The sequence below is a fragment of the Mauremys mutica genome, chromosome 10 (genome assembly GCF_020497125.1).
Source record: "Mauremys mutica isolate MM-2020 ecotype Southern chromosome 10, ASM2049712v1, whole genome shotgun sequence".
NCBI lineage: Eukaryota > Metazoa > Chordata > Testudines > Geoemydidae > Mauremys > Mauremys mutica.
In genome coordinates this window covers 43,051,602-43,075,425 of record NC_059081.1, presented here as the reverse complement: position 1 = coordinate 43,075,425, position 23,824 = coordinate 43,051,602, and the positions used below count along the sequence as shown (strand labels likewise).

General features: G+C 42.0%; 1 protein-coding gene across 4 annotated transcripts in view; it reads left to right on the top strand.

Moving 5' to 3' along the window:
- Window positions 1–23,824, top strand: part of PDE11A (phosphodiesterase 11A) — a 269,591-nt gene that overhangs the window by 20,766 nt on the left and 225,001 nt on the right. Inside the window, exons 1-2 of one of the 4 annotated variants that reach the window (XM_045033136.1) lie at window positions 9,821–10,182; window positions 12,948–13,106. In XM_045033136.1, coding sequence (XP_044889071.1) covers window positions 10,120–10,182; window positions 12,948–13,106 — 222 coding nt within the window. In that variant the 5' untranslated portion in view covers window positions 9,821–10,119. Of the gene's footprint in view, window positions 1–9,820; window positions 10,183–11,316; window positions 11,397–12,947; window positions 13,107–16,138; window positions 16,213–23,824 lie in introns of those variants that run through there. The other 3 variants (XM_045033137.1, XM_045033138.1, XM_045033135.1) reach the window with 3 other exon arrangements.

Here is a 23,824-nt window from a genome sequence, read left to right as displayed (position 1 = left end):
CAAGCACTGAATAAACAATAATATTATTAGTAAAATAAAGATTCCCAGTCATTCCAGCATACCCTGTCTATTCTGTTTTGCTTTAGACTAAGATCCTTGGGGCAAGGACTATGTTTATTTTGTCTCTTCAATAATGCAAAGCATATTACTAGCATTTCAATAATAATAAATTCTGGATACTAATTCAGATGTAATAAAGAAATACTTGCAGTTACCTGATGAAATAATGTCATTGGGGTATTTCACTTTCTGAACTGGTAAAACCTACTATGTGATAGTTGCACTGAATTCCATTTTATTACATGAGTTAAGACAGAAGACAACCCTGTTTATAGGAATGATCTTACATAGTGCAGAGTGCCCCTTACTAGGAGACTGAGGGCTCTCAACTCCTATTGAAGTCATTATAAGGGTGCTCAGCAGTTTGCAGGATGCTTTCAACACCATGCAGGACTGGGCCCTTGGTGCCATTATTAAAAGCCATCTATCTATCTAGCTAGCTAGCTCTGTTAAAGAAATTGTCAGACAAGTAACTCAAGGGAATCTCATTGCTTTATCAATGATTACAGTTTAGTAACCCACTCTTTCTAGAAACAAAAGGATGGGTAGTACACTCCTTAGGCACAAATAAAGCCCCAGGAAGAAGAACAACTCCTAATTAAGTTACAGCATTAAAAAACAAACAAACCCCAGATACATTGATTGCGACAAATCACAGTGATTTAGAAATGTAAGTGATAGTCAGTATTATGATCCCTACTTTGACAGATAAAAGATGCCTGATGAGGCATTAAAAACAGCCAAATATATGTTTAACTCATTAAACTGGTTGAGTGTTAGATCACAAGGCATTATTTTCTTCATGTTACTCTTCTGAGAAGACTACAATGTTCTGTTTCTGTAAGCACTACAATATTAACATACTAACTGCCACATGCAACAGGAAAGAATGATTTAAAATAAGCCTTTTTTTAATAAGAAGTGAGATTTATGTTTACATCTATAATATTCCAAAAAATCCTTGTATCAAAAACTCCAGTTTAGAGCTAAATCCACAAAGGTGCTAAGTCATACTAATTTATAAGAATGATTGGTCAGTGTCACCTTTCATAACAGTAGCTGTGAACCAATGGATTATCACCAGCCACACCAAACTTGACAGATGGTCACTAAGGTGACTTGAGTTTCTAGCTAATCTCCAAATTCTACAGCTTGAAATATCACCAGCCCATTGTCTGATGTGCCAGGATGACCTGACCACCACAGAAATGATGAGGGAGGAAGGAAGGAAGGAAGGAAGGAAGGAAGGAAGGAAGGGGACACCAGAGAGAATGTAGGAATACTTATAAAAGGGGTATATTGGTATTCCATTTATCATTAGCAACACCCAAAGTCTTTAGTTCCATTTCCCCATAAATTCTTTTACCTCTCAGGCAAGTCCAAAATTTCCTAGGCCCCTAGCCTGTGCCAGCTCTTCCAGGTTTCAATGCCTTTTTCCTCAAGATGATTCCCTGTCCCCTTACACCAGGGGTGGACAAACTTTTTGGCCCGAGGACCACATCGGGGTTGCGCAACTGTATGGAGGGCCGGGTAGGGAAGGCTGTGCCTCCCCAAACAGCCTGGCCCCTGCCCCCTATCCACCCCCTCCCACTTCCTGCTTCCTGACTGCCCCCCCTCAGAACTCCCAACCCATCCAACCCCCCTGCTCCCTGTCCCCTGACTGCCCCGACCTTTATCCATGCCCCCTGAAAGCCCCCCCCCCCGGGACTCCCGCCCCCTATCCAACCGCCCTCTGCTCCTTGTCCCCTGACCACCCCCTCCTGGGGCCCCCCCAACTGCCCCCTGGGATTCCACCCCCTTATCCAACCCCCCCGTCCCCTGACTGCCCTCCCGACCCCTATCCACATCCCCACCCCCTGACAGGCCCCGTGGGACTCCCAATCCTCCCTGTTCCCCATCCCCTGACTGCCCCCCAGAACCTCCGCCCCATCCAATCCCCCCCCCTCCTCCTCCCTGACTGCCTCCCAGAACCCCCCGCTCCCTTACCCAACCCCCCCACTCCCCACCCCCTTACCAGCAGCAGGAGCTCTCAGCTGTGACACCTGGCCAGAGCCAGCTGCGCTCCCCACACTGCCCAGCAGGAGCGGCGGGCCAGAGCGCGGCCCGCGCAGCGGCGTGGCTGTGGGGGAGGTGGGACAGCGGGGCAGGATGGTCCCGCAGGCCCTGTAGTTTGCCACATCTGCCTTACACTGTCACAATATCATTAACAGAGTTTTGTGAATTTCCTTTTTACCATCACAATCAAATGTTTAGACAATTTGACTTTAAATCATAAAGATTAAATACTGAACAAACTAAATTAAATATTGTTCATTGTACCAACTAAAGCAGAAATGCATTGCAACTTGTATTTCTAGAGCAATATTAATTTCAGTACATGTCCACCAATCTTTCATTGTTGAGCATAGGAAGCCTGGGTGCAGTCAAAGTTTTCAATCACAGACAAGACCCTTTCCCAGTTATAGACTCACCTATGGACTAAGTTTCCTGAAAGTCCTGCTTTTACTTGGTAGTTCAATAGCAGTGGTAATGGGTCCATTTGTTTTGGGAATATAGTGTAAACAACACTCAGGGCTTCTCCCAATAGGCAATACTCATTTAAATGTCCACTTTAAAATAACCCCAAGGTTTCTGGCATTGATTTTGGTCATTCTTTATTCAAAGATCTCCTCTGCTAAGCTGCTGATTTTGCTCTCAGTTGTTTCATTTTATTTATATAAAATAGATTACAAGAATCTTTTATCATGGAAATTGTTATTCAACCTAAACATTGGGGTCACTGTCAGCTCCCCTTTTATATTCTCATAATGTTTGTATAAATTTTATTATATATATTTCCATTAATTGTGAGACTATATTCAGTACATCTTTAAAAGATTTTTCTGAGCATATGTACAGTAACAGTCATCAAGTGGCTACTAGCCACACATACAAAGGCAGAGGAACCTAAAAAAATTAAAGTGAAAATCCCGACAGCGTAGCAGTTGTGGGAGGCCTTCTTTTAACAATGTACTGAGAGAAACGTCTTCATTCAGTTACCAATACACAGAGAGAATGTGTCTGTATATGGTGAGGAGTCTTAAGGAATGGTGAGATCCCATGCTTGGTTTAAGGTTTTGCAACACTAACAGTGCCCCATAGGTAATTTAATGCAGAAAGAAAAACCACCCTCCTGTTTTTACATTTGCATTGTAGTTTGTTGTAGAATTTTTTTCTTCTGTTTTTCTGCCATTTTGAGTTCAGCCACACAGCATATATTAGAGCTGCTGCACACAGCCAGCGAGTCATTTCTTAATGAGGAACTGTGGCTCATGCAGCTAGCATGGGAGAGGGTTGCCAAGAGGGCTGGATGCTAACCCTGTCAGAGTATGTGAAAACTGAAATGGGTCTGAGAGGGGAAGGGAAGCTTATATTGTACCAGTACAGTCTCACACTGGAGATTGGTGAGAATTGGGGGAGGGATTGCCCTTCTGCCCTCACATGAGCTGTATCCACCTATTTTAACAATAATAATGGTGCCATTCATTACAACCTGGAAGACTCTTCCCCAGTCTTTCAGCCTGTAAAATCAGCCACCATTAATATCCATTCCCACCTGGAGTTGACAATGGACTTTAGTGACAGAGTCCAATATTCCACCCAAGTCTATCATTTGAATCTGACAGGATGTCTTTGGAATGGTCATCTCTGAAGCAATAACAGTGATGTGCTGCCAGTATTTTAACGTTAGGGTCCCACAAAAATGACCTATTCTCCCCCGCACCCAGCAAAAAATTCTTATAAGTATGACGAAAGGAAGAGGCAACACTGCAGTGGCAAAGAAGGGTCGGGAAGAGGGACACCCTCAGAATGTGTCTTTTTTTAAGTTCCTGCCATTTGGTGCAACCTGGTTCATGCAAAAGGCAAAATAGTTGCTTTTCAGAAATACTTTTATGAGCTCTAGCATTGCCAACTTTGTTAGGAATGATTTAGCAGTACAGGGGGAGATAGAGAGACAGAGCTTCATCAGAAGTAAGAAAATGTCAACCTTCCCTTCAGTTTGGTGGCAGAGTTTTAACAAGAGTCCCCTGGGAGCTCCCAAGAGCCCCCTTCTACAAAAGAATATCCTGATTAGGTGAGCACAGTTCTTCTGTCAGCAAGAAATAAATCTCCATTGAGACTCTACCCCAGTGTACGGACTAAATTAGAGACTGCTGTAAATTGATCCAGCCAAGAAAAAAATATCCTGTGTTTTACGATTTTTAGACCATGGCATGGATATGTGGCAAAGTTCCCTGAAAGTTCAGGCACAACAGCAGTATTTGGGAAAATTCTAGATTTAGATGAAGTGAAGAGAATCAAGCCAACAGGAAATAAGATTTGAGGTCAGTGCAAACTGATAAATCCACCTGAGACTTGAAGATGCAGAAGTGGGGAACTGAATGTGCTGCAGGATTTAATGTATTGCAGGTATGACAAACCTTTGAATATTAACATTTTTGGTTTCTATCCATCAGACTATTACTTCTGGTAGTAATTATATCAAAATTCCAATTTCTTAAATTCTTCCCTCTATGAAAGCTCAATTTTTCATCAAAGTACAATAGTACCAAGGGCACAACTTTATTTTTATCCCAAAAGTGTGAAATTCATTTCCCTTGCCTAAAATCGGAATGATCAGGCTTTATGCAAGTGGAGTACACAATGGCTGGACGTGGAGGAATCAACCCACTGTCCAGGGGTCGGGTTATGGGACACACCCTCTTCTAGGACTACTACTTCACATAATCCCCATGCCATTTATGGGGGAGTTAGGACCATAACGTTGCAACTACACCACTTTCTGCAATCACCTGTGCAGGACTGACACAGACCCCTTATCCACAGTATTCAGTATCCGCATATGTACCTGATGTGGCTGTTCTGGCCACAGCTCCCCCTGCTCAGCCCTACCTCAAGGCATAAGATGACACGGAGGACCTTGTGTGGGTCTGTCAATGAGGGCAGCCAGGAGTCTAAGGGGGCTGCCCACTGTGGCAGATGTGGCACCTAACAATAAGAGTCCAAGATGCCTAGTAGCATAAATCCAAAATGCTGCCCTCTCCCTGGTGGCAGCAATGCCTAGCAGCAAGAGTACCATAGGTCCTCCCTCTCTCTAGGCAGCAATGCCTAGCAGCAAGAGTGTCAAGGGCTACCCTCTCTCTGGGCAGTAATACTTAGTGGCAAGTGTGGGGAGGATAGGGGAACCTGGGTCCATCCTACTCCACTGGGTTCTGACTCAGCACTCTATGAAACCAAATTACCCTGATGCAGGATTCAGGTCTTCATGTCCCAAAAACTCATCAGCTGGGTCGTTCCTACCCTTAGGCCCACCTTGGGCATCTCTGTCATATCCTTGGGGCAGCAGTTTTAGGAAGAAATCACTTGAGACACAGAGAGTTGTAAACCTCAAAAGCAGCCATTTATTGCTACACACTCAACTAACCAAACCAGCCAAAACCGGCTGGGCTATCCCCTAATAATCTAACTCAGTTGCCATAGCAATAACAAGGTTCTATTACCACGACATCCAAATACACAACATATTCCTCTCCCCTTAATAAGAACATCCCCTAAATAAAACAAACACTAAACTAGAGAAGGAGGGTAGACTGCCTCCGTTCCTGGCTAAACCCCGAGGATTATTTTGCCCCATAACCGTGGGTTTGCCCTAGCTAAAGGTCCAGCCATTGAGGAGGTCTTCTGTCTCTAGATGGATTATGGTGGACTGCTGGTGTTGTTGCACTTGAAAGTGTCTTGGGCACAGGTCTGACAATGGGCTCAGGGTTCATAGTGCGAATGGGTGAGGATGTGGTTTCAGCTTGTTCCGGGCAGGCAGGTATTTCAGCCGCTGGCAATAATGGAGGGGAACAATCAGGAACAGGTGATTCTTGATTCAGTGTCTCGCCGGAAGCGGTGAAGTCAGGCAACTTACCTGAAGATGTGTCTTGAGGACTGGTATGACCTGGCAACAGTTGATCTACATGTCGCTGCCAGGTGAGACTCTCTGCAGTGCGGACTGTGTAGGAAACAGGTCCTGTTTGAGCAATGACAGTGGCAGGGACCCATTTAGCTCCAGATGTATAATTCCGAGCCAAAACTGGCTGTCCCAGGCTAAAGGTTCGGTCTTTTGCTCTGGGTGCACGCCTGATGACTTGATCTCGCTGCTGACGTTGCACAATTTGTTGTGGTTCAGAAGGTTTCAGCAGATCACAGCAAGTGCGCAGCTGCTGTCTCATCATTAGAAAGGCCGGGGATGCCTTGGTCGTAGCATGAGGTGTGTTTCTGTAGGATAGTAAGAAGGTGTCCAGATGCTTTTGAATGGATAATTGTCCCCTTGCCGATTTCAAAGCTTGTTACATTGTCTGCACAAATCTTTCAGCTAATCCTTTGGTGAATGGATGATATGGTGCTGAAGTAATGTGGTGTATCCCATTTGCCTTTGTAAAATTTTCAAACTCCTGAGAGACGAACTGCGGTCCGTTGTCATTCACAAGTTGTTCCAGCAGACTGAAATGACTGAAAAGTCCCCATAGTTTTTGGATAGTATTCTCTGCAGTAGTGGACTGCATTATAGAGACTTCTGGCCATTTAGAATGGGCATCTACCACCATCAAGAACATGCTTCCTTCAAGGGGGCCAGAAAAGTCAACGTGAATACATTGCCATGGGTTTTCAGGCCAGTCCCATGGGTGTAAGGGTGCCCACTGGGGTGCATTCCTTACACCCTGACATGACATACAAGCTCTTGCCTTCTCTTCAATAGCACTGTCCAATCTAGGCCACCAGAAATAGCTTCGTGCAATTTCCTTCATGCACAATATTCCACAGTGACTGGATGTAGCTGTTCTAACATCTGTGATCTCAGTGTTGGTGAGATAATGACACGTCTACCCCCACAACAAACAACCAGATTGGATTGATAACTCCGTCCTCCTGGACATGTAGGTAACCAGGTTGGGTGAGACCGGAGAGGTTCATCGAGAAGTTCCATGCATCACCAGGTCCATTACTTGGGACAATACTGGGTCAATGCGAGTTGCCTTCTTTACCTGAGTAGAGGTGATGGGTGTATTCTCTATCTGTTCAAAGTAAAATATTTCCTTCTGGGCAATATCTTGATGTTTGACTGGCAAAAACAACCTTGAGAGACCATCCGCATTGCCGTGCAGCATGGATTTCCGATATTTGATTTCATATGTGTGCTCTGAAAGCAACAATGCCCAACGGTGCATACGACTAGCAGCTAATGGGGGAATGCCTGTGTGGGGTCCAAAAATTGAAGTCAGAGGTAGATGGTCGGTGAGAAGAGTAAACTTCTGTTGGAACAGGTACTAATGAAACTTCTGAATTCCGAAAATGATTCCCAATGCCTCACATTCAATTTGGGCATAGTTAGTTTCTGCTTTGCTTAGAGTGTGTGAAGCAAAAGCAATAGGTCTTTCTTCTCCCAAAGGCATAATGTGTGACACAACCACTCCCACTCCATAAGGGGAGGCATCGCAGGCCAACTGTACGGGTAAAGATGGATTAAAGTGCGTCAGAACTTCAGAATTTGGCAATGCACGCTTAGCGTTGTTAAATGCAACATCACAGGCTTCAGTCCACTTCCAGGTCTTGTTCTGCCCAAGGAATTCATGAAGTGGTTTTAGCAGTGTGGCTAACTGTGAGACGAACTTTCCATAATAGTTCAATAGTCCTAGAAACAAGCGAAGCTGGCTAACATTTCAAGGAGGGGGAGCCTCCACAATAGCCTTAACTTTGGCAGGGGCCTTGCAGAGACCTGTAGCTTCAATGATGTGTCTCAAATATTCAACAGAGGACTGGAAGAATTCACACTGTAAATACGCTTGACTCAGATCAATCTTACTGAACTTTTGTCCCCCAGCCAGGCCCGCAAAGAGGTCATCGATGTGGGGAAGTGGGTATTGCTCTGCACACAATACCAGGTTGACAGGGACTTTAAAATCACCACAAATCCAGAGGGAGCCATCTTTCTTCACTATTGGAATGACAGGAGTTGCCCATGGGTAACTGGAATTAGGACTCCATTTGTGACCAGGCGCTCCAGGTCCACTTCAACTTTCGGCATGATAGCATATGGCACAGTTCTGGCTTTCAGCTATTTTGGTTGACTGTCAGGTTTAATGTTCATTGTCACAGTGATTCCCATCATACTTCCCAGATCCTCTACAAAAACAGCAGCATGTTTCCTTAGTATAGCGGTCAGACCGGTTTCTTCTTTAGTCATTCGGTGCACTTCTGCCCAGTTCAGTTGAATCTTCCTAAGCCAAGACCTACCCATTAAGGCTGGGTAATTACCTCTCACCACAAACAGTGGCAATTTAGCAGCCTGTCCATTGAGCTCCACCTTAACATCAATAGTGCCCAACATCTTCAGAACAAATTTTGTTTGCCTTAAGCGGAAGATGCTGTAGCTTTTCTTTATACACAGTCTCGGAGACCAGCGAGACGGCTGCACCGGTGTCCAGTTCCATCCGTATAGGTTTGCCGTCCAACAACGGGGTTACCCAGTATTCATGTGAGCCCACTGCCAAAGACAAAACATGCAGTGGCACTTCTTTGTGGGATGAGGTGTCTCCTTGGTCATCCTGGGTCTGCTCTAGGATATGCAGGTTTCCCTTTTTGTTGGCCAAACCACAGGCCTCTTTTTCTTTTGTTTACAGGAACACCTGATGTGTCCCTTTTTGCCACAGTGTCGACACACCAGGTCCTTACCAGCATTCTGATGCATGGTGACCCGGCTTACCACAGCGGTAACATTCCAGACTCCACCCAGTTTTGTGGGTAGGTTCTTGTGACACCTTATGCACCGAGATGCACTGATGTTTTGCACCTCCTTTGTAGCGAGTTCCATGGAGACTGCAATATCAACAGCCTTCTGTAAGGTAAGCTGAGCATCTGTCAGTAGGCGCTTCTGTACAGCTTCACTGTGCAGGCCACACACTAACCTATTACGTAGGGCGTCATTTAATATCTCCTTAAATTCAGAGTATTCTGCAAGCCTTTTCAAAGTTGCTACAAATTGTACAACGGTTTCATCTTCTTTTTGGTCTCTTTTGTGGAACCTATATCTTTCGGTATTTACCAGTGGTTTTGGAGAAAAATGGGACCCCAGGATTTCCAAAATGTCACTGTAAGATTTGGTCTCAGGCTTAACAGGGTGCAATAAGCTGCATAGCAGGGAGTAGGTCTTAGCCCCTACAACACTTAAGAATATTGGCACCTTCTTCTCTTCTGTAATGTCATTTGCAATAACAAAAAGCTCAAAACGCTTAGTATATACATGCCATTACACTATAATCTCCTCAAAAGGTTCCAGTGGCCTTGTAAGTGTAGCCATGGTTTTAGTTTCAGTTTGCAGTCAGTGCAAACAAGCCAGTTCTCACCTCCTTCCCACAACAAAAAGGGGTGGGGTTTTTTGTGTTTTTTTTGTGTACTTTGACTTCTACTTCCTTCTGTTGCTGGGGCAGCATAGGAATCCCATCCTCGTCGCCACTTTGTCGTATCCTTGGGGCAGCAGTTTTAGGAAGAAATCACTGGAGACACAGAGAGCTGTAAACCTTAAAAGCAGCCATTTATTGCCAGACACTGAACTAACCAAACCAGCCAAAACTGGCTGGGCTATCCCCTAATAATCTAACTCAGTTGCCATAGCAACAACAAGGTTCTATTACCATGACATCCAAATACACAACAATCTCCTCTGCTGACAGTGACCTGGCGTCCCCTTCGGTCCCTGCAGTCAATTGGTTCTCTGCGGTGTAGTCAGAATACTCTGCCTTGGCAGTTTGGAGTGTCTCGGCAGCTTCTTGGTAGGAGCCTGCAGATGGCACGTCTAGTCTCCTCCTCAGCCAGTCCAGACTGAACTGAGCCACTTCCTTTGTATATGCTCCCTCCACCAGGAGCATGTCCAGCAAGAGAAAGGGGGCGTGGCTTCTTGGGCCCACAACAGTTTGTTAATCTCTGAGTTGCCAGTGAGGGATCGATACACGCAGTCACAAGGTTTTCTGCACCTGGATGAATTTCTTCCAGCTTGAATTTAGCTTTTCCATAAAGGAAAGGAATTTACACTACTCACTTGTAAGTGCGAAATACAGTGGAGCATGATGTCTTTTAGTACAAACATTTTACATTAGTATGATTATCAGTGAATTAATCTTTTTGTCATATGAGACCAGAAATATTGTTAAATGTACTAGATAATTCAGATCTATATCTTTTTTATTATTCCTTATGTAGTGCCAAAATGTATTTGGCCCATTACAGGAGAAATCAGAAGTCAAGGTGCAGCTCTGCAGAAGTTACAATCTGAATATGCACTGCGAATCCTACATGGAAAAGTCTAAATATGTTTAAATCTCTGCTCTCTAGAAACATTTGATGTTGTATTACAGATCCCTCTAATCCCATTCTGAATATTAGATCTCATGTAACATGCCAAAACTTCCTTAATGTATGTATCAATGTAATGTAAAAAAAACCAAAGATGATTTGGGCCAAAATTAGCAACTTCGATCTTTGGGGAAGGAAAACCATGCACAGGTTATTAGTGAAATACCCACATGGTCCAGCGTGCATACATTGCCTAGCACTATTAATTAAATATTTTATCTTCATCAGATAACTCCTTCACTGTACAGAACATTCTTTCTGATTAAATTATTTTGTAATGAAGATTAAACTTTAGTTGGTTTATAGACCCTTAATATCTTTTTCCTAATTATATTTGATTCACAGTTGTTACATCCCTGTAGTGAGTGAGGTACTGTGGATGTGCACTTTGTGTCTGTTAATTTCTTTTGTTCAAGTATTTGTACCACACACATCACTGGTGTATCTGACTGCCTCTTGGAGATAGTACTATGTGTTCACCATTCTGACCCCACCTGGAATCGGAACAAAACAAAGCAGTTCTTCCTTGTAGAAAAACAACAACAAATCGTGAGCCATAAAAACAATTCTAGTCTCTATTATGAAATTTCAATCTTGAAAGTTGAAGTCTTCTTCCAGTGCTCTGAAGTGACAAATTTTAGCAGAGATTTAGCTCTCATGTACATCCTTCTTTAATGAGGATTAGTGGACATGCTTAGCTTAGGTAAAAAATTAATAGTACAAAAATACTTACAAATATTTTGGCATAGATGAAATTTTAGCATTTTGATTTTGGTATATTTATTGTTTAGTATGCTGCCTGTTACTCGAATTCCTGTGTTACTTGGATTTAAAAATAAGTCATACCTTGATTTCTATCATCCTGTTTTGAGAGGTCCCTTCTGTTCATAATGTAGATTCAGGTAAGCATTAAATACATTATCCAAATTTCTCAGAGAAAGTACACATTTTATATGACTTCCTCTGGAAATCTTACTAATTTTATTCACTTTATGATCTGGAAATTATATACAAACATTCAATAACACAGAAGTTCATGAAATTCTAGGGTATAAAAACTAAATGTCAGTGGATTGATGAGTGTGTGATTTAATACTAAAAATACATTCTCCACTCCCATTTTAATATGAATAAATACCTGGATTATATAAATGTAAGACAGAATACTTGGTCTGCATAAAGTAAAAATAAACAAAATGGCAAGAAATTAATTTTGCAAATTGCTTGAATAAATAATTACTAGTTGCATGTAATGCTTAGGGGTGCATTTTCATTGTAAAGATTCAGTCACACTGCTCCCATTAACATTAATGAGAGTTGTGCTGTGAAATCCCTGCACTCTACACTGAAAACATACCCCTTGGAACTCTACAAATTAAAGGGAAAAGGAAGCCAATTAATGGATACTGTATTTTAAGACCATTCAGGTGAACAAGGTATTTGCCCCTAATTTTTCTGTGTGCTGCAGAGGGATTTGGTTGGGCATTAATTGTGGCTAAAGCCCTATGCACCACTTTGAAAATATTGGTAGCTAATCTTACATTGTTGAACAACTATTCTGTTCAGATGGTCTCTGTTTCATAACTCATAATGCTGTTTGAATATGGCAAGCTGCAAACAGAAGCTTAAAGGGCCAACTTAAAAATGGCACTTCTGTCAGACATTTGTTACCTGATATCATTACATACAACAATTATGATAAATTTACTATAAATTAATGAGATTAAGAGAAAAATATTCAGGGCCTGATCCTACGGAAGGCAGAGTGAGTGAATCACAGGAGTACCCAATTCTTAAGCACGTTGTGGATCACTGAGGAAAATGAACCCAGAATGGTGGAAGCTGCTGAGGCAGAGGGAGAGAGTCAGAACACCCTCTTCATCTGAAGAGGAGGAGCAGGAAGAAGACAACAGCTCCGTTTTTGTATTGGGAGATGAAAGAGAGGTAATTCATCCTGAAGCAAGGGCAAATGAGAAAGAGAGAAGGAATATAAGGAAATGTTGGAGTAGAAAGAGATGATGCTTCTGGCTTCTGTCTCAAAGGCACATCTCTGCTCTACTGTTACAAGCTTTTCTCTTTAGTGCTTCTTGTGTTTTCTTCTCTCATTCTCCTCTTGGGGTCTTCTATTCTGCTCTTTAAGGATGAAGTCAACCCCGTATCCTGTTTTGAATGCTTAAGTGATGCATAGGTCTCGCACTGACCCTCTGCACAAGGGTGTATTATACCCAGTACTTGGAACAGCCTTATAAGAAAACTTAGCTCTTGCACTATATTAACTATGGAAAACGACAATTAGGTATGCTATGGTAATAGGTAGGGAATAAGGTACCAATATAATGTCACTGTTAAAAAAAGACATTGAGTGAAGAAGATATTCAGTGAACTTCTCTCCTTGAAGAAAACTCAGAAAAGTAAGACGCACATGTTAATACTTCCCTTATTTCCTTGTGTAGGATCGTCGCTTTAATGATGAGATTGACAAACTGACTGGATACAAGACAAAGTCATTGTTGTGCATGCCCATAAGAAACAACGATGGAGAGATTATTGGTGTTGCCCAAGCAATAAATAAAACTCCTGGAGGTGCTCCTTTTACTGATGACGATGAAAAAGTAAGATTATTTATTTTGTGTGCTTCATTTCCCTAGTAGCTTGAGAGAATCTTTCCACTATTAAGGAACAATTCTCCAATTTTGTGCGAGTTACCCACCTTATTAATAATGAATGAACTTTTTCTCTGTGGTAATAAGATCACATTGAGATAACTTACTACCTACCTTTGTTTCTCATGTATTTATTGTAAGTTTTGGATGTATTCATATTGTAAGATGATCAGTTTGTATCTTGCTTCAACAATCTAGACAGGCTTTCTAATTGAGAATCTGTTTTCTCAACTCTTCCATAAATGTCTTGGTAGAACTAATGAAGTGTTGCTCTCCCCAACCTTGTGATGAAGTGAATATAATTGTAGCCCCACAGCAGCAATGAGCTCAGTGCTAACTGTTTCTTAGTTCATGAGGTCAAGGCCTAGTGTTTTACTATTATCATTAGCATTTTTCAAGAAAACCAGAGTTCGTGTATATGATCTTTCATTTACTTCATAAAGACTTGATGTAGGAACAAAAAATCAAATGCTATTTTTTTTTTATGTCTGGCATCATCACCACAGTTGATGGTACATTGTCTCATTATGTTAACCTGTGATTCCAGAAAATATGATTACCCATAATTACTGATGCAAAATTAACAAAAGTATTTCAGAGCTTTAGATGCCAAGAACTTAACAGAAATATGAATAGCTTTTGAATAACACACATTTGCTTAGACTATTGGTATTTAAATTTAATCAGAATAGTTGCTTTAAATAGCCATATTAATTTGAAGGGCATTTATTATTAATGATCTTTTTATCTTACAGTAAATTGTCTTTTTGACATGATCCTATGACTATGTATATGCTAGACACTGTTTGCTAAGATTTCCCAGTACTGCTATCATTGGTTCAGTGCTACTGATGGGAGTAGTTGTATTCTGGGTGCCTAGTGTTTTAAGCATCCTGTAACCCCACTGAGCAAGTCTTCATGACATTGCTCAAAATGCCACTGGCCACCAGGATTTTGTCCACACTAGAATTCTCACTGGTGGAGCTGCACTAGTGATAGCAGTGGTGGGAAATTTTAGGAACAATTTCCTAGTGTAGACAAGGCCTTAGAGAGGGAGTGAATCCTGAAAAGGTTAACAAAAAGGTTCCTGCTTGTTAGGCAAGATGTGTAGTTTTGTAGTACAACAGAAAGCAGATTTAAATATACACTATTTTAATGCTAGAGGAAGAAAAAGTAATTGTTTGTGGTTTCTATAATATAGCTGCAGACCAAACACACTCCATTCTTCCTCTAGTGATACATATTGATATTCCTTCATGAAACTGTCTCCATAGATTTCCATTTTTGGAGTTGCATGGACTCAAGATTGTTTAAAATGTAGTAGTCTAGAAGGTGCCTTGTGCTTTGATATGTGGACGAAGAGGCACCCACTGACAACTTTTCACCCTCATTAGTTTCTATTTTTGTCAATGGTTCACCATCCCTCAGTGTTCTCAGTGGGACTGAGGTCATAAAATACCTACACAGCCTGTGCAGGAGAAACTTCAGGCTGCTCTTAGCAAAGATGACCACTGCCTTACATTTTTCCCAAACGGAATGAAGCCAAGCTTACCTTAGGGGAAGATGACACCCACTTGTGATGTCTGGAGGCAAAGAGGAACACTATGAGGATAAGGTGATTTGCAGGGACAGAGAGGGCTAGAAGGAGAAAGTGTGCGCGTGTGCAGGGAAACGTGGAGCATAGGAGGGAGCTCAAGAGGCTGGAGAGAGAACCGAGGGGTAAAAGACTGTGAGCAGAAAGGGTGAGAAAATATGGGGGGTGCATGCAAATGAGAAATCTATGTGAGAGCATGGAGGGAAAATGTGAGTGGGTCAGAAGAGTGGGTGGGACGTAGAGAATTAGGAGGCAGGCAAGTTAGTGGAAAGGGATGAAGTGGATAAAATAGCAGCTAACCTAGTAATGGGGAGGTGTGTGTGTGTGTGTGTGTGTGTGTGTGTCAGTCATCAGGATCGAGCCAGCCCCCTCTTCTCCCCGCGCCCACTGGCTGTGGTACAGATCATGCCCTGAAGAGCTTATTATCTAGAAATGTTGAGTATTCTATGGTAGTGCCATTGGTAGCATAATATATGTGTTGAATTACTGTGCAATGATAATAAGAGGAAGTATTGTATTTACTGCAGGATAAATAATAAGGTCTGTTGTAAAGAAAAATTCCTGCATCCTTGGCTTATCTCCTAAATAGGTGGTGATAGTTTCCAGAATGAAGGATGATATGACATGAGTGAAATGAATTAGGAAACCGAAACAATATAAGTTGTGTACTGTGTGAAATACTGCATAAATCAAAAATGATTTCTAGTAATTGTGTGTAGGTATAGTACTGTATGTTTCCTTTTTAAAGTCAGTGTTGTTTGTTCAATATAAAATATATGTCTAGAGTACAGTGCACAGAAATATAATTGTTGCTGAAAAAAGGGGAGTCATCCTAAGTACTGATATGTGACTAATGAGGATAATAATATGGATTTTAATATGAATAATGTCTGTCAGTAGCATCAGCGTCTCTTTGATTTGGTGTGTACGGGGTGTAATTAGAAACTTATTGCCTTTCTGAGGTATCTTTATGTCATGGAATCTTACGGCAATCCAGGAGGGAAAATGTCAGTGTAAACTAATAACTGGCTAGATATTAAAGATGAGAGCGGGAGGAATAGCTGTTATTTTTGCAACTGATAATAGCTGTCAGATGCCTTTATCAGAAACATGTGTGAACAGCAATTTCTCTGTATTTCTGAGAGATTATGGTGCCTCCTTGCCACCAGCTGGAGACAATCCAGTAGATATGTTGAAGTACGTCAGTTTTGTAAACCAGGAGTTTGTTTGTTCTCAATCTCATTTGTTTTCCTCTCCAGCAGATGTAAGTGTATCCATTATGTTTACTTTGTTTTAAATTTCTTTCAGTTTTATTTTTTAATCTTGTGCCTATTTGAGCTGACTGGCAACTCTTGGATTAAGCTTCTGGCTTTTGGTTTTCATTCAGATGTCACTGTTTTGACCAGTCTGAAAAAGTGGAATTTGGACACCAATGTTCCAATTTAAGACAAGATACAATAAGTGAGTACAACAACCAACAGAAGAAATGAAAGATAGAGGAGGTTAACCATAAAATATTTCCATTGTTATATAGCTAACAACATGCACAGTTTGAAGGTTCCAAATAATTTAGAGATGTGTGTCTTTAATTTTTTAAATATATAAATATCATTTGCCACTGGCTGCGCCTCACCTGTAGCCACCGTTTGTCATGTTAGTAATTTTATATACAGGAAACCACATAAAACATACACTGCAGTGGATGTACCATATATTCCGGCGTATAAGGCGACGGGGCGTATAAGACGACCCCCTAATTTTTTCATTAAAAAATTAGTTTTGCCATATACTTGCTGTATAAGACGACCCCCCCCCTTCTGCGGGGGGAAGTCAGAGGGCTCTGGGCTGCCCGCCGCGGCGGGGAGCCCAGAGCCTTTTAAATCCTAGCCGCGGCGGGGAGTCAGAGGGCTCTGCGCTGCCCGCCGCGGTGGACAGCCCAGAGCCTTTTAAATCCCAGCCGCGGCTAGGATTTAAAAGGCTCTGGGCTCCCCGCCGCAGCGGGCAGCGCAGAGCCTTTTAAATCCTAGCCGCGGCTGGGAGTCAGAGGGCTCTAGGCTCCCCGCCGCAGCGGGGAGCCCAGAGCCTTTTACACCCCAGCCGCGGCTAGGATTTAAAAGGCTCTGGGCTCCCCGCCGCAGCGGGCAGCCCAGAGCCCTCTGACTCCCGGCCGTGGCTGGGGTGTAAAAGGCTCTGCGCTGCCCGCTGCGGCGGGGAGCCCAGAGCCTTTTAAATCCTAGCCGCGGCGGGAAGTCAGAGGGCTCTGCGCTGCCCGCTGCGACGGACAGCGCAGAGCCTTTTAAATCCCAGCCGCGGTCGGGAGTTTATACCCGGCGTATAAGACGACCCCTGATTTTTGGGGGTTGTTTTTTAGCCCAAAAACCCATCTTATATGCCGGAAAATACGGTATGTAATTGAGATGTACTGTCCGTTAGTTGCTTTCTTTTCAGTGCATGGGAGTGATAGGGAAAAGAGCAACATTCCTGTCTTGGTCAGCAGCACCAGCTATGGCAAGAAGGAGAAAACATTCCAGCTCTGCACTGAAGATCATTTTTCCTCATGTGGCAATCTTACAAACTAATTTTTTCCCCCTGTACGTTACAAAAATCACGTATCTGAACAAATGATAATACAGTGCTCTAGTTCTTCGGGCAAAGATTTTCAGAAGCGACTTGTGACTTCAGGACCTCAATTTTTGGCTGCTCAATTTGAGATACCTTTTAAAGGGGCCCAGAGTATAGATACTCAGCCCTTTTTGAAAATCAAGCTCACTTAAAGTTTCACAAATTGGGCAACCATCATTAGAGGCAAAGTTGCTATTCATTCTTGAAAATCTTGGCCATATTGCATAAATTCAGTAAATATACATTATAAATCTGGCCCTATATGTTACAATGCTTAGACACAACTGAATTAAAGAAGCAATAGCTGCTTGAAAACTCAACTGCAAGGGGGTTTTTTTGTTCTGTTTTTTTAAGAGCCTCTAACCAGTCTCCCGTTTGTTCACAACCATTTTTGTGGGAGCAAATTGTTCCTGCATAAAGGCAGTTGCCCTTTTAACATCGGGCCTATAATTTTTGATGTTACATTTAATCAATAGTACATACAATTATCCATAGGTACAACTGGCAAACTATCAACTTCATGAATGTGAATTGTATATTGCATGTAGATGGATATAAATATTTAATACCAATTTCTTGGATTGTGCCATTGTATTTGCCTTCAGTTTTTTGGCTATTAGAGGTCATGCAAAATCAGTGTAATTTGTTTATTTCTTACCGGTATTTGCTACCTTTTTACTAGTCATTCAAAAAAGCATTAGAATTCTAAGACAGTATGTCAGATCTCTTCCAGAATACATTAAAGGGGCTCCCTCACACATAGACTCTAAGGAAAAATAAATGAAAACATAATTGGGAATGTCCCTAAATAATGTCCTATAATAGAGCTTAGATTTCATAAGGTGCTCTTGAGTTTTCTCAGGCAGTGGTAACCTCAAATGCATTAGACACATTTACGAAGCCACACACAGTACATGAGATTTTGAAAGAACATTCTGCATAGTTTAGCATGCAAGCTTTGTTATGGTATCAGCAAAGGCAGGGGGATTCGTTAAAGTTGAGGAAGAGAACAGGGAAGTGCTTTCCTGAACTTTAGACATTTCTGAACATTCAGGTGATTCACAAGAGAAAAGGAAGGTGTGCAGACTGGTTCTTGCTTAAGGATTGGTTTGCCTATTCCTAGTTTTAACATATTGGATTCCCGTATGCAAATGAACTAAATTCAGCTATATGACGTCATTAATCCTGAAAATGAGATTTATCATAACATTCTTAAAATGAAATTGTAAAGAAACAACCCCACATAACAAAGTATGTTTTTCCCTTTCGTGTTTTTCTTTCTCTCAGAATTAAATACAGCATTTAAGAAAGTCTTTTTCAAAACCTGAAGACTAAATTGTGTGATGAAATGAGATTTGTGGTGATTAGTGTCTTGATTCAACAGAAAAAAATGATATTTTTCTATTAGAATTAACTAGATGCTAGCATTGTTTTTTGTATTTTTCTTAGTTCTTTTCAGAAAGTTAGCAGCAATAAAATATAACAAAATGTGTGGAATTATTAAAGCCCCCAAGGTGCAATCACGTTTATAATTTGCAATATGTAAGCTGGTGGAATGCTATAACATCTCTCTGAAAAATGTGAAATTCTGTTTTCACGGCAAATGTTCAGTTTCCTATTTCAGTGAAATCTATGGCAGCTGTGAGAATAATATAGCATTAATAGTGTGTCAGAGTGAATTTTCCATACATAATGAATGTTCTCCAGTGCACAATACATTTCTTTCCTTCGTTGTGCTAAGGTCCCAGATCCCTTACAGGGGTACTTCAGCGTGCTTTGGGCTTATAGGCAGAACCAGACCTGTCAGTCACTGGCAGCAGGAGAATATCCTACCTCCTGAAATTTCCTCTGGTGTTTTTGGCCTCTTCAGTGGCCAGTGCTCAGCCAGAGCTCCTTGCTGCAGAGCAATTCTAATTTAATATGAATAAAAAGTAGATTGCTTTGTGTGCAAGAGCATGTTTATTACATTTGTAAGGCTGGAGCAGAGGCCACTACCTTTTTATAGCATGTTTTATTGTGTTTGGTAACTTTTTAGGAAAAGAGGCTGACATTTACTACTTTTACTTATTTTCACAGTGGTTTATATTTGATATTAAATTAGAATTGTAAAATTTATTTTTCAAATATGGAACAATGGGTTGCATGAGAAGACATGGCAAGAAACAAAGCATCTGAAAAGATCTCTTTACTCTGTTTGTATTTCTGGTATTGTCCTGGTATAATCTTTTCACATTCTAGACAGGAGTCTCTCACCAGATAATTATGATTACTAATCATAGCAAAAGTTTGAAAGTTTACGATTTAGAATACTGAATGCTCCTTTATGTTCATTTCTAGTTTTCCAAATAGTCTTCAGATGTTACAGCAAAATAAATCAATTATTGCATTAAGGAAGTGTATAGGATAGTAGCAATCACACATTCATTTAACTAGGGGCTCAGTTCTGTCCAGCCTTGACATTCTCCTAGATTTAAAGGAGTGAAGCAGGTACAGGAGAATAGTGGACCATTTCCAGTTTGGCCTAAATTCTGTTTTACTTACTGAAAGGAAATAGGTCCTTTGACTGCAGTGAGATCACGCAAGGGAGGAAGATGAGCAGGATTTGGCTGTTTGTATAGTGTCCACATATTAAGCACTGCATATTGTTACCTATCAACTCTGTGTTTTTGGGGAACCAGGGCGCAGTACCAGCCTGTCTGAATCACAAAAGACCTCCCCCGCAGCCTCTGCTTGAACCAAAGCCGAATAGAAGAAAGAGACTTACAAAAAGCAATGAAAAGGCAGTGGAAGACACACCTAAACCTCTCCAGACAAGGGTGACAGGATTAAGGAAATGCCTCTAACCTCATTGGCATCAAGGATGGGACAGGAAGGCAGCTCCATTAGCATACAGAATGGAGAACAGAGATTCCAAGGCAAGAACCGCACTGAATTCTGGGACCAGAAAAGCAGGGGAGCACTGTATGATGAGGGATCTCTGCTCCAGAGGTTAATGAACCCACGCCTGTACACACCCAGCTCAGCAGTTATCAGACCAATTCTAGTAATAAATCTTTTATTGGTATCCAAAATACTGAAGCTGCCTAATTGCTTTGTGAGCTCCCTGGCAGGAACACCGCCCATAGACAGGAATGAGCAGTTCCAATTGTTGAACCTGAACAAAACAACTTCAGTATTCTCCTTTGAGCCATCAGTTTACCCATAAACAAATCTAGTGTTCTCCCTTGAACCATTGTTCTTTCCCTACAAAACCCCCTACCCATGCACAAGTGCTCTGATACTTCGATCCAAAATCTGCATCAGTTCCATTGGGACTTCATCTTCTCCTGACTGATCGTGCTGGGGGATCTGCCTGTCTCCAGCACTCTGGACCCTTAGCTACTGCCACCACCTGGGAACCTCAAACAAATCAAGCTTCACGGAGTAGTGAGAACCCAGCTCTCTAGGTATAGCCTTCTGACCCTGACTTGTGTGATCAGTTATAGTTTTTTAAACCTGACTTTTATAATCAAATTTAAGTTAAATTTAATATTATAACTGTTTTGTTTGTTTGGCTCCCCTTGTATGGTTATTACCTGGCAATAAATAACTTCCATGGTTAAGCTGGTTGCTTCTCTCTCTCTCCCCTCTTGTGGGTGTTTTTTGGCTTCCCCATTTGCTCCGCAGCAACGCTTCTCATACCAAAGCTAAAGATCCCTGCAGCGCCCAAAAATCCTGTGGGGTTTGCTCGTCAAGTGGGTTACTGCCAGAACAATTATAACGTGAAAGTGGGGGATAGGAACGTACTGAACCTGTAGCATAGAAGGGTGGCAGATTGAAAGTGCTGCTTGAGCTAGCCTGCACAGGCGTACTCTATGCCGGTGCAGTGCCCATGGCATATGAGGGTGACAGCTTGAAAGTGCTGTTTGACCCAGCCTGCTGAGTCCAGGGGCATATGAGGGGTCAGCCTGGGAGTGCTGATTAACCTGGTCCTCTCAGACATGCTCTGTTTATGGGTGTATGTTCGTCTGATTCTGGGGCTGGAAAACCCCAGCCCTGGGGAACCTAGGTCCTGCAGGATAGCTCCATGGGAGGGAACTTGCAGAAGGGAGAGAAGAGTAACCCTAATAAATGAGCATACCCCAAAGTAACGGGCAAATCTGGTAACAATATTCAGCATCCAGGCAGTAGTTTACGCCACGTTGATATGGTTCATTCACTAGGATTTTTATCAGGAATAACATGAAACCTGTTCCTCCCCAGAATTTCCAATACTCAGTCTAATGGCTCCGCTACCCCTCACCCCCTTTTGTGGTTTTTTTCAATACCATGGGCTGCACTGGTGACTAACAAGTAACAGATAAAAAAAAAATCCTTTCCTGCTAATTTGTTTTCTGTAAATTGTTGCACTCACCTAGATGCTCACCTCAGGGATCTTGTTCCTGGAGCCACACACAGAGGTAGCTAGTTCTAAGGCAAAATACAAAGACAAAATAGGATTGTTCCTTTAACTTATGGAAGTACTCAGCTGTGAAGGAATTAAAAGGAGAGGGAAGACTGTGACTGGGAGACTCACTGGCCCTACACTGATATAGCCAAGATGTAGAAAAGTCTATCACCCAGCTACCACTGGACTGGGTACATTAGGAATACTGGGATAGAGAATAAACAAATTATGTAAGCAAATGTATGTTGCACACAATTGCAATAAACAATGATTGCATTCCTGTTCATGTATTACATTGCTAATAGCGCCTACTAGGGTTTTCTGAACTATGTGGAAAAACAGTTCAATTCAGAAATGTATAATTCAAAATTAACCCCCTCAAAAGTGGTTACGCCAGTACAGTATGTTGCCTACATCCCAATACAAGAGATACAATTTGCAGAAGGAAAGCAAAACATTACAGAGACTTTTGAAGGATGAGGGTGTTGAAGCGAGAACTGTCTGGGAAAGCTATTAGACAGATCTTGTAAAGTACTTTAAAAAAAATAAAAACCAAATGAAAATAAAATACATTAACTGAGCCCCCTCCTACAGCAAATATATAACTATTGTCAAGAGAATTAAATTGGCTACATGAAGAAGCTGAAGCCAGGTTCACACCAGTGAGTCCAACTTTTGTAGTACCTAGGGCTGAATTTGCAGCTTTCCTTCAATTGATTTCAGCGGGAGATGGATCAGGCCCTAAAGTTTCTTTATAAAACTTGTATTGTTCTGGGTCAGAGCACTGCAATAAAATCAATTCAAGCTGAACTTTGGCTTCATTTCATTGGATTTGGATGCAAATAGGTCTGCCAATAAGCTGAACTCTTTGTTTCTTTGGAAGATTCTGAGCTGTTGATCAAACAGTATTGAGGCAGCTTGATCCATTCAGCACAGGAACAAGGTCACTGCATGTTTGTTTCATGAGCATTTGTTGGCATTCAGAGAGTGGGAAAAGTTATTGTTCTGAAGCAGTCCTGTCCATGAAAGAGCTTCCAAATGCTAACAAAGGCCTATGCTCCCCACTAGCTGCAAACAAAGGTCACTTCATCCCTCCACAGTTTAAGATAATATTTTGTCAGGTATTTTGAACCTGAAGGCACTTCTTAACTTGAAAAGAGTGTTCACCTTTGGAGCTAAGAGCCATGGAGTATGAATCTGTCATAAGCTTCTCTGACTGGCTGCTGCAGAAACATTTGAATTTGCTTAGCCTCCCACATAAATTAAACTCACTATTCCCTTCCTTTCCACCCATCTCACTGGTATTCTGCTCTTCCAGAGCTGTATTGAAACCTGATATAGGAGAGGGACTACAGGTTTTATACCAGAGACTATCTGTAATTTCTGTGACATTAAATCATATTGGATAGGCCTACTGGCAAGATCTTTCTGCTAAAATAATTGGTAGTACAAGAGTTAGCCATATTGATATTTAAATCGCATCACTATGCTTCAGAGTTAACACCCCACTCAGATGACAGGGGAATTGTCAAAGTCCAGGGCAGTTGCACTTGTACGTCCCCTCAGTACTCCATCAGGGTATCCACTCTCAGGCTTCTGGCTCTTCTGACCATTGCCTCTCTTGGATGGAGATCCAGCTTTCTCTCCCTTGTGACTGGACTGACTAGTTCCCTGCTTTCACTGTGTTATTCCCAGCAAAGACAGACTGTCTAAGTAGGCTTGCTAGCTTTCTTTTCTGAGAAATAGTGTAATTGCCCCCGTTATAAGTAAGGCTAAGATTTTGTCACGCACATTTTCAGTAAAAGTTACAGACAGGTCATGGGCAATAAAGAAAAATTCACAGAAGCCCATGACTTTTACTAAAAATATGCGTGACAAAATGGGAAACTGCAGGGTCCCACACCACCCTGGGGGTCGGCTCAATGCTGTGGGGTCCCCCCCACCACCCATGCCTCCCAGCTCCAGGGCACCACGCCGCCTGTGAGCTTCTGGGGCCCCTGCTGTGCAGAAGCTCTGCGTGTCCCC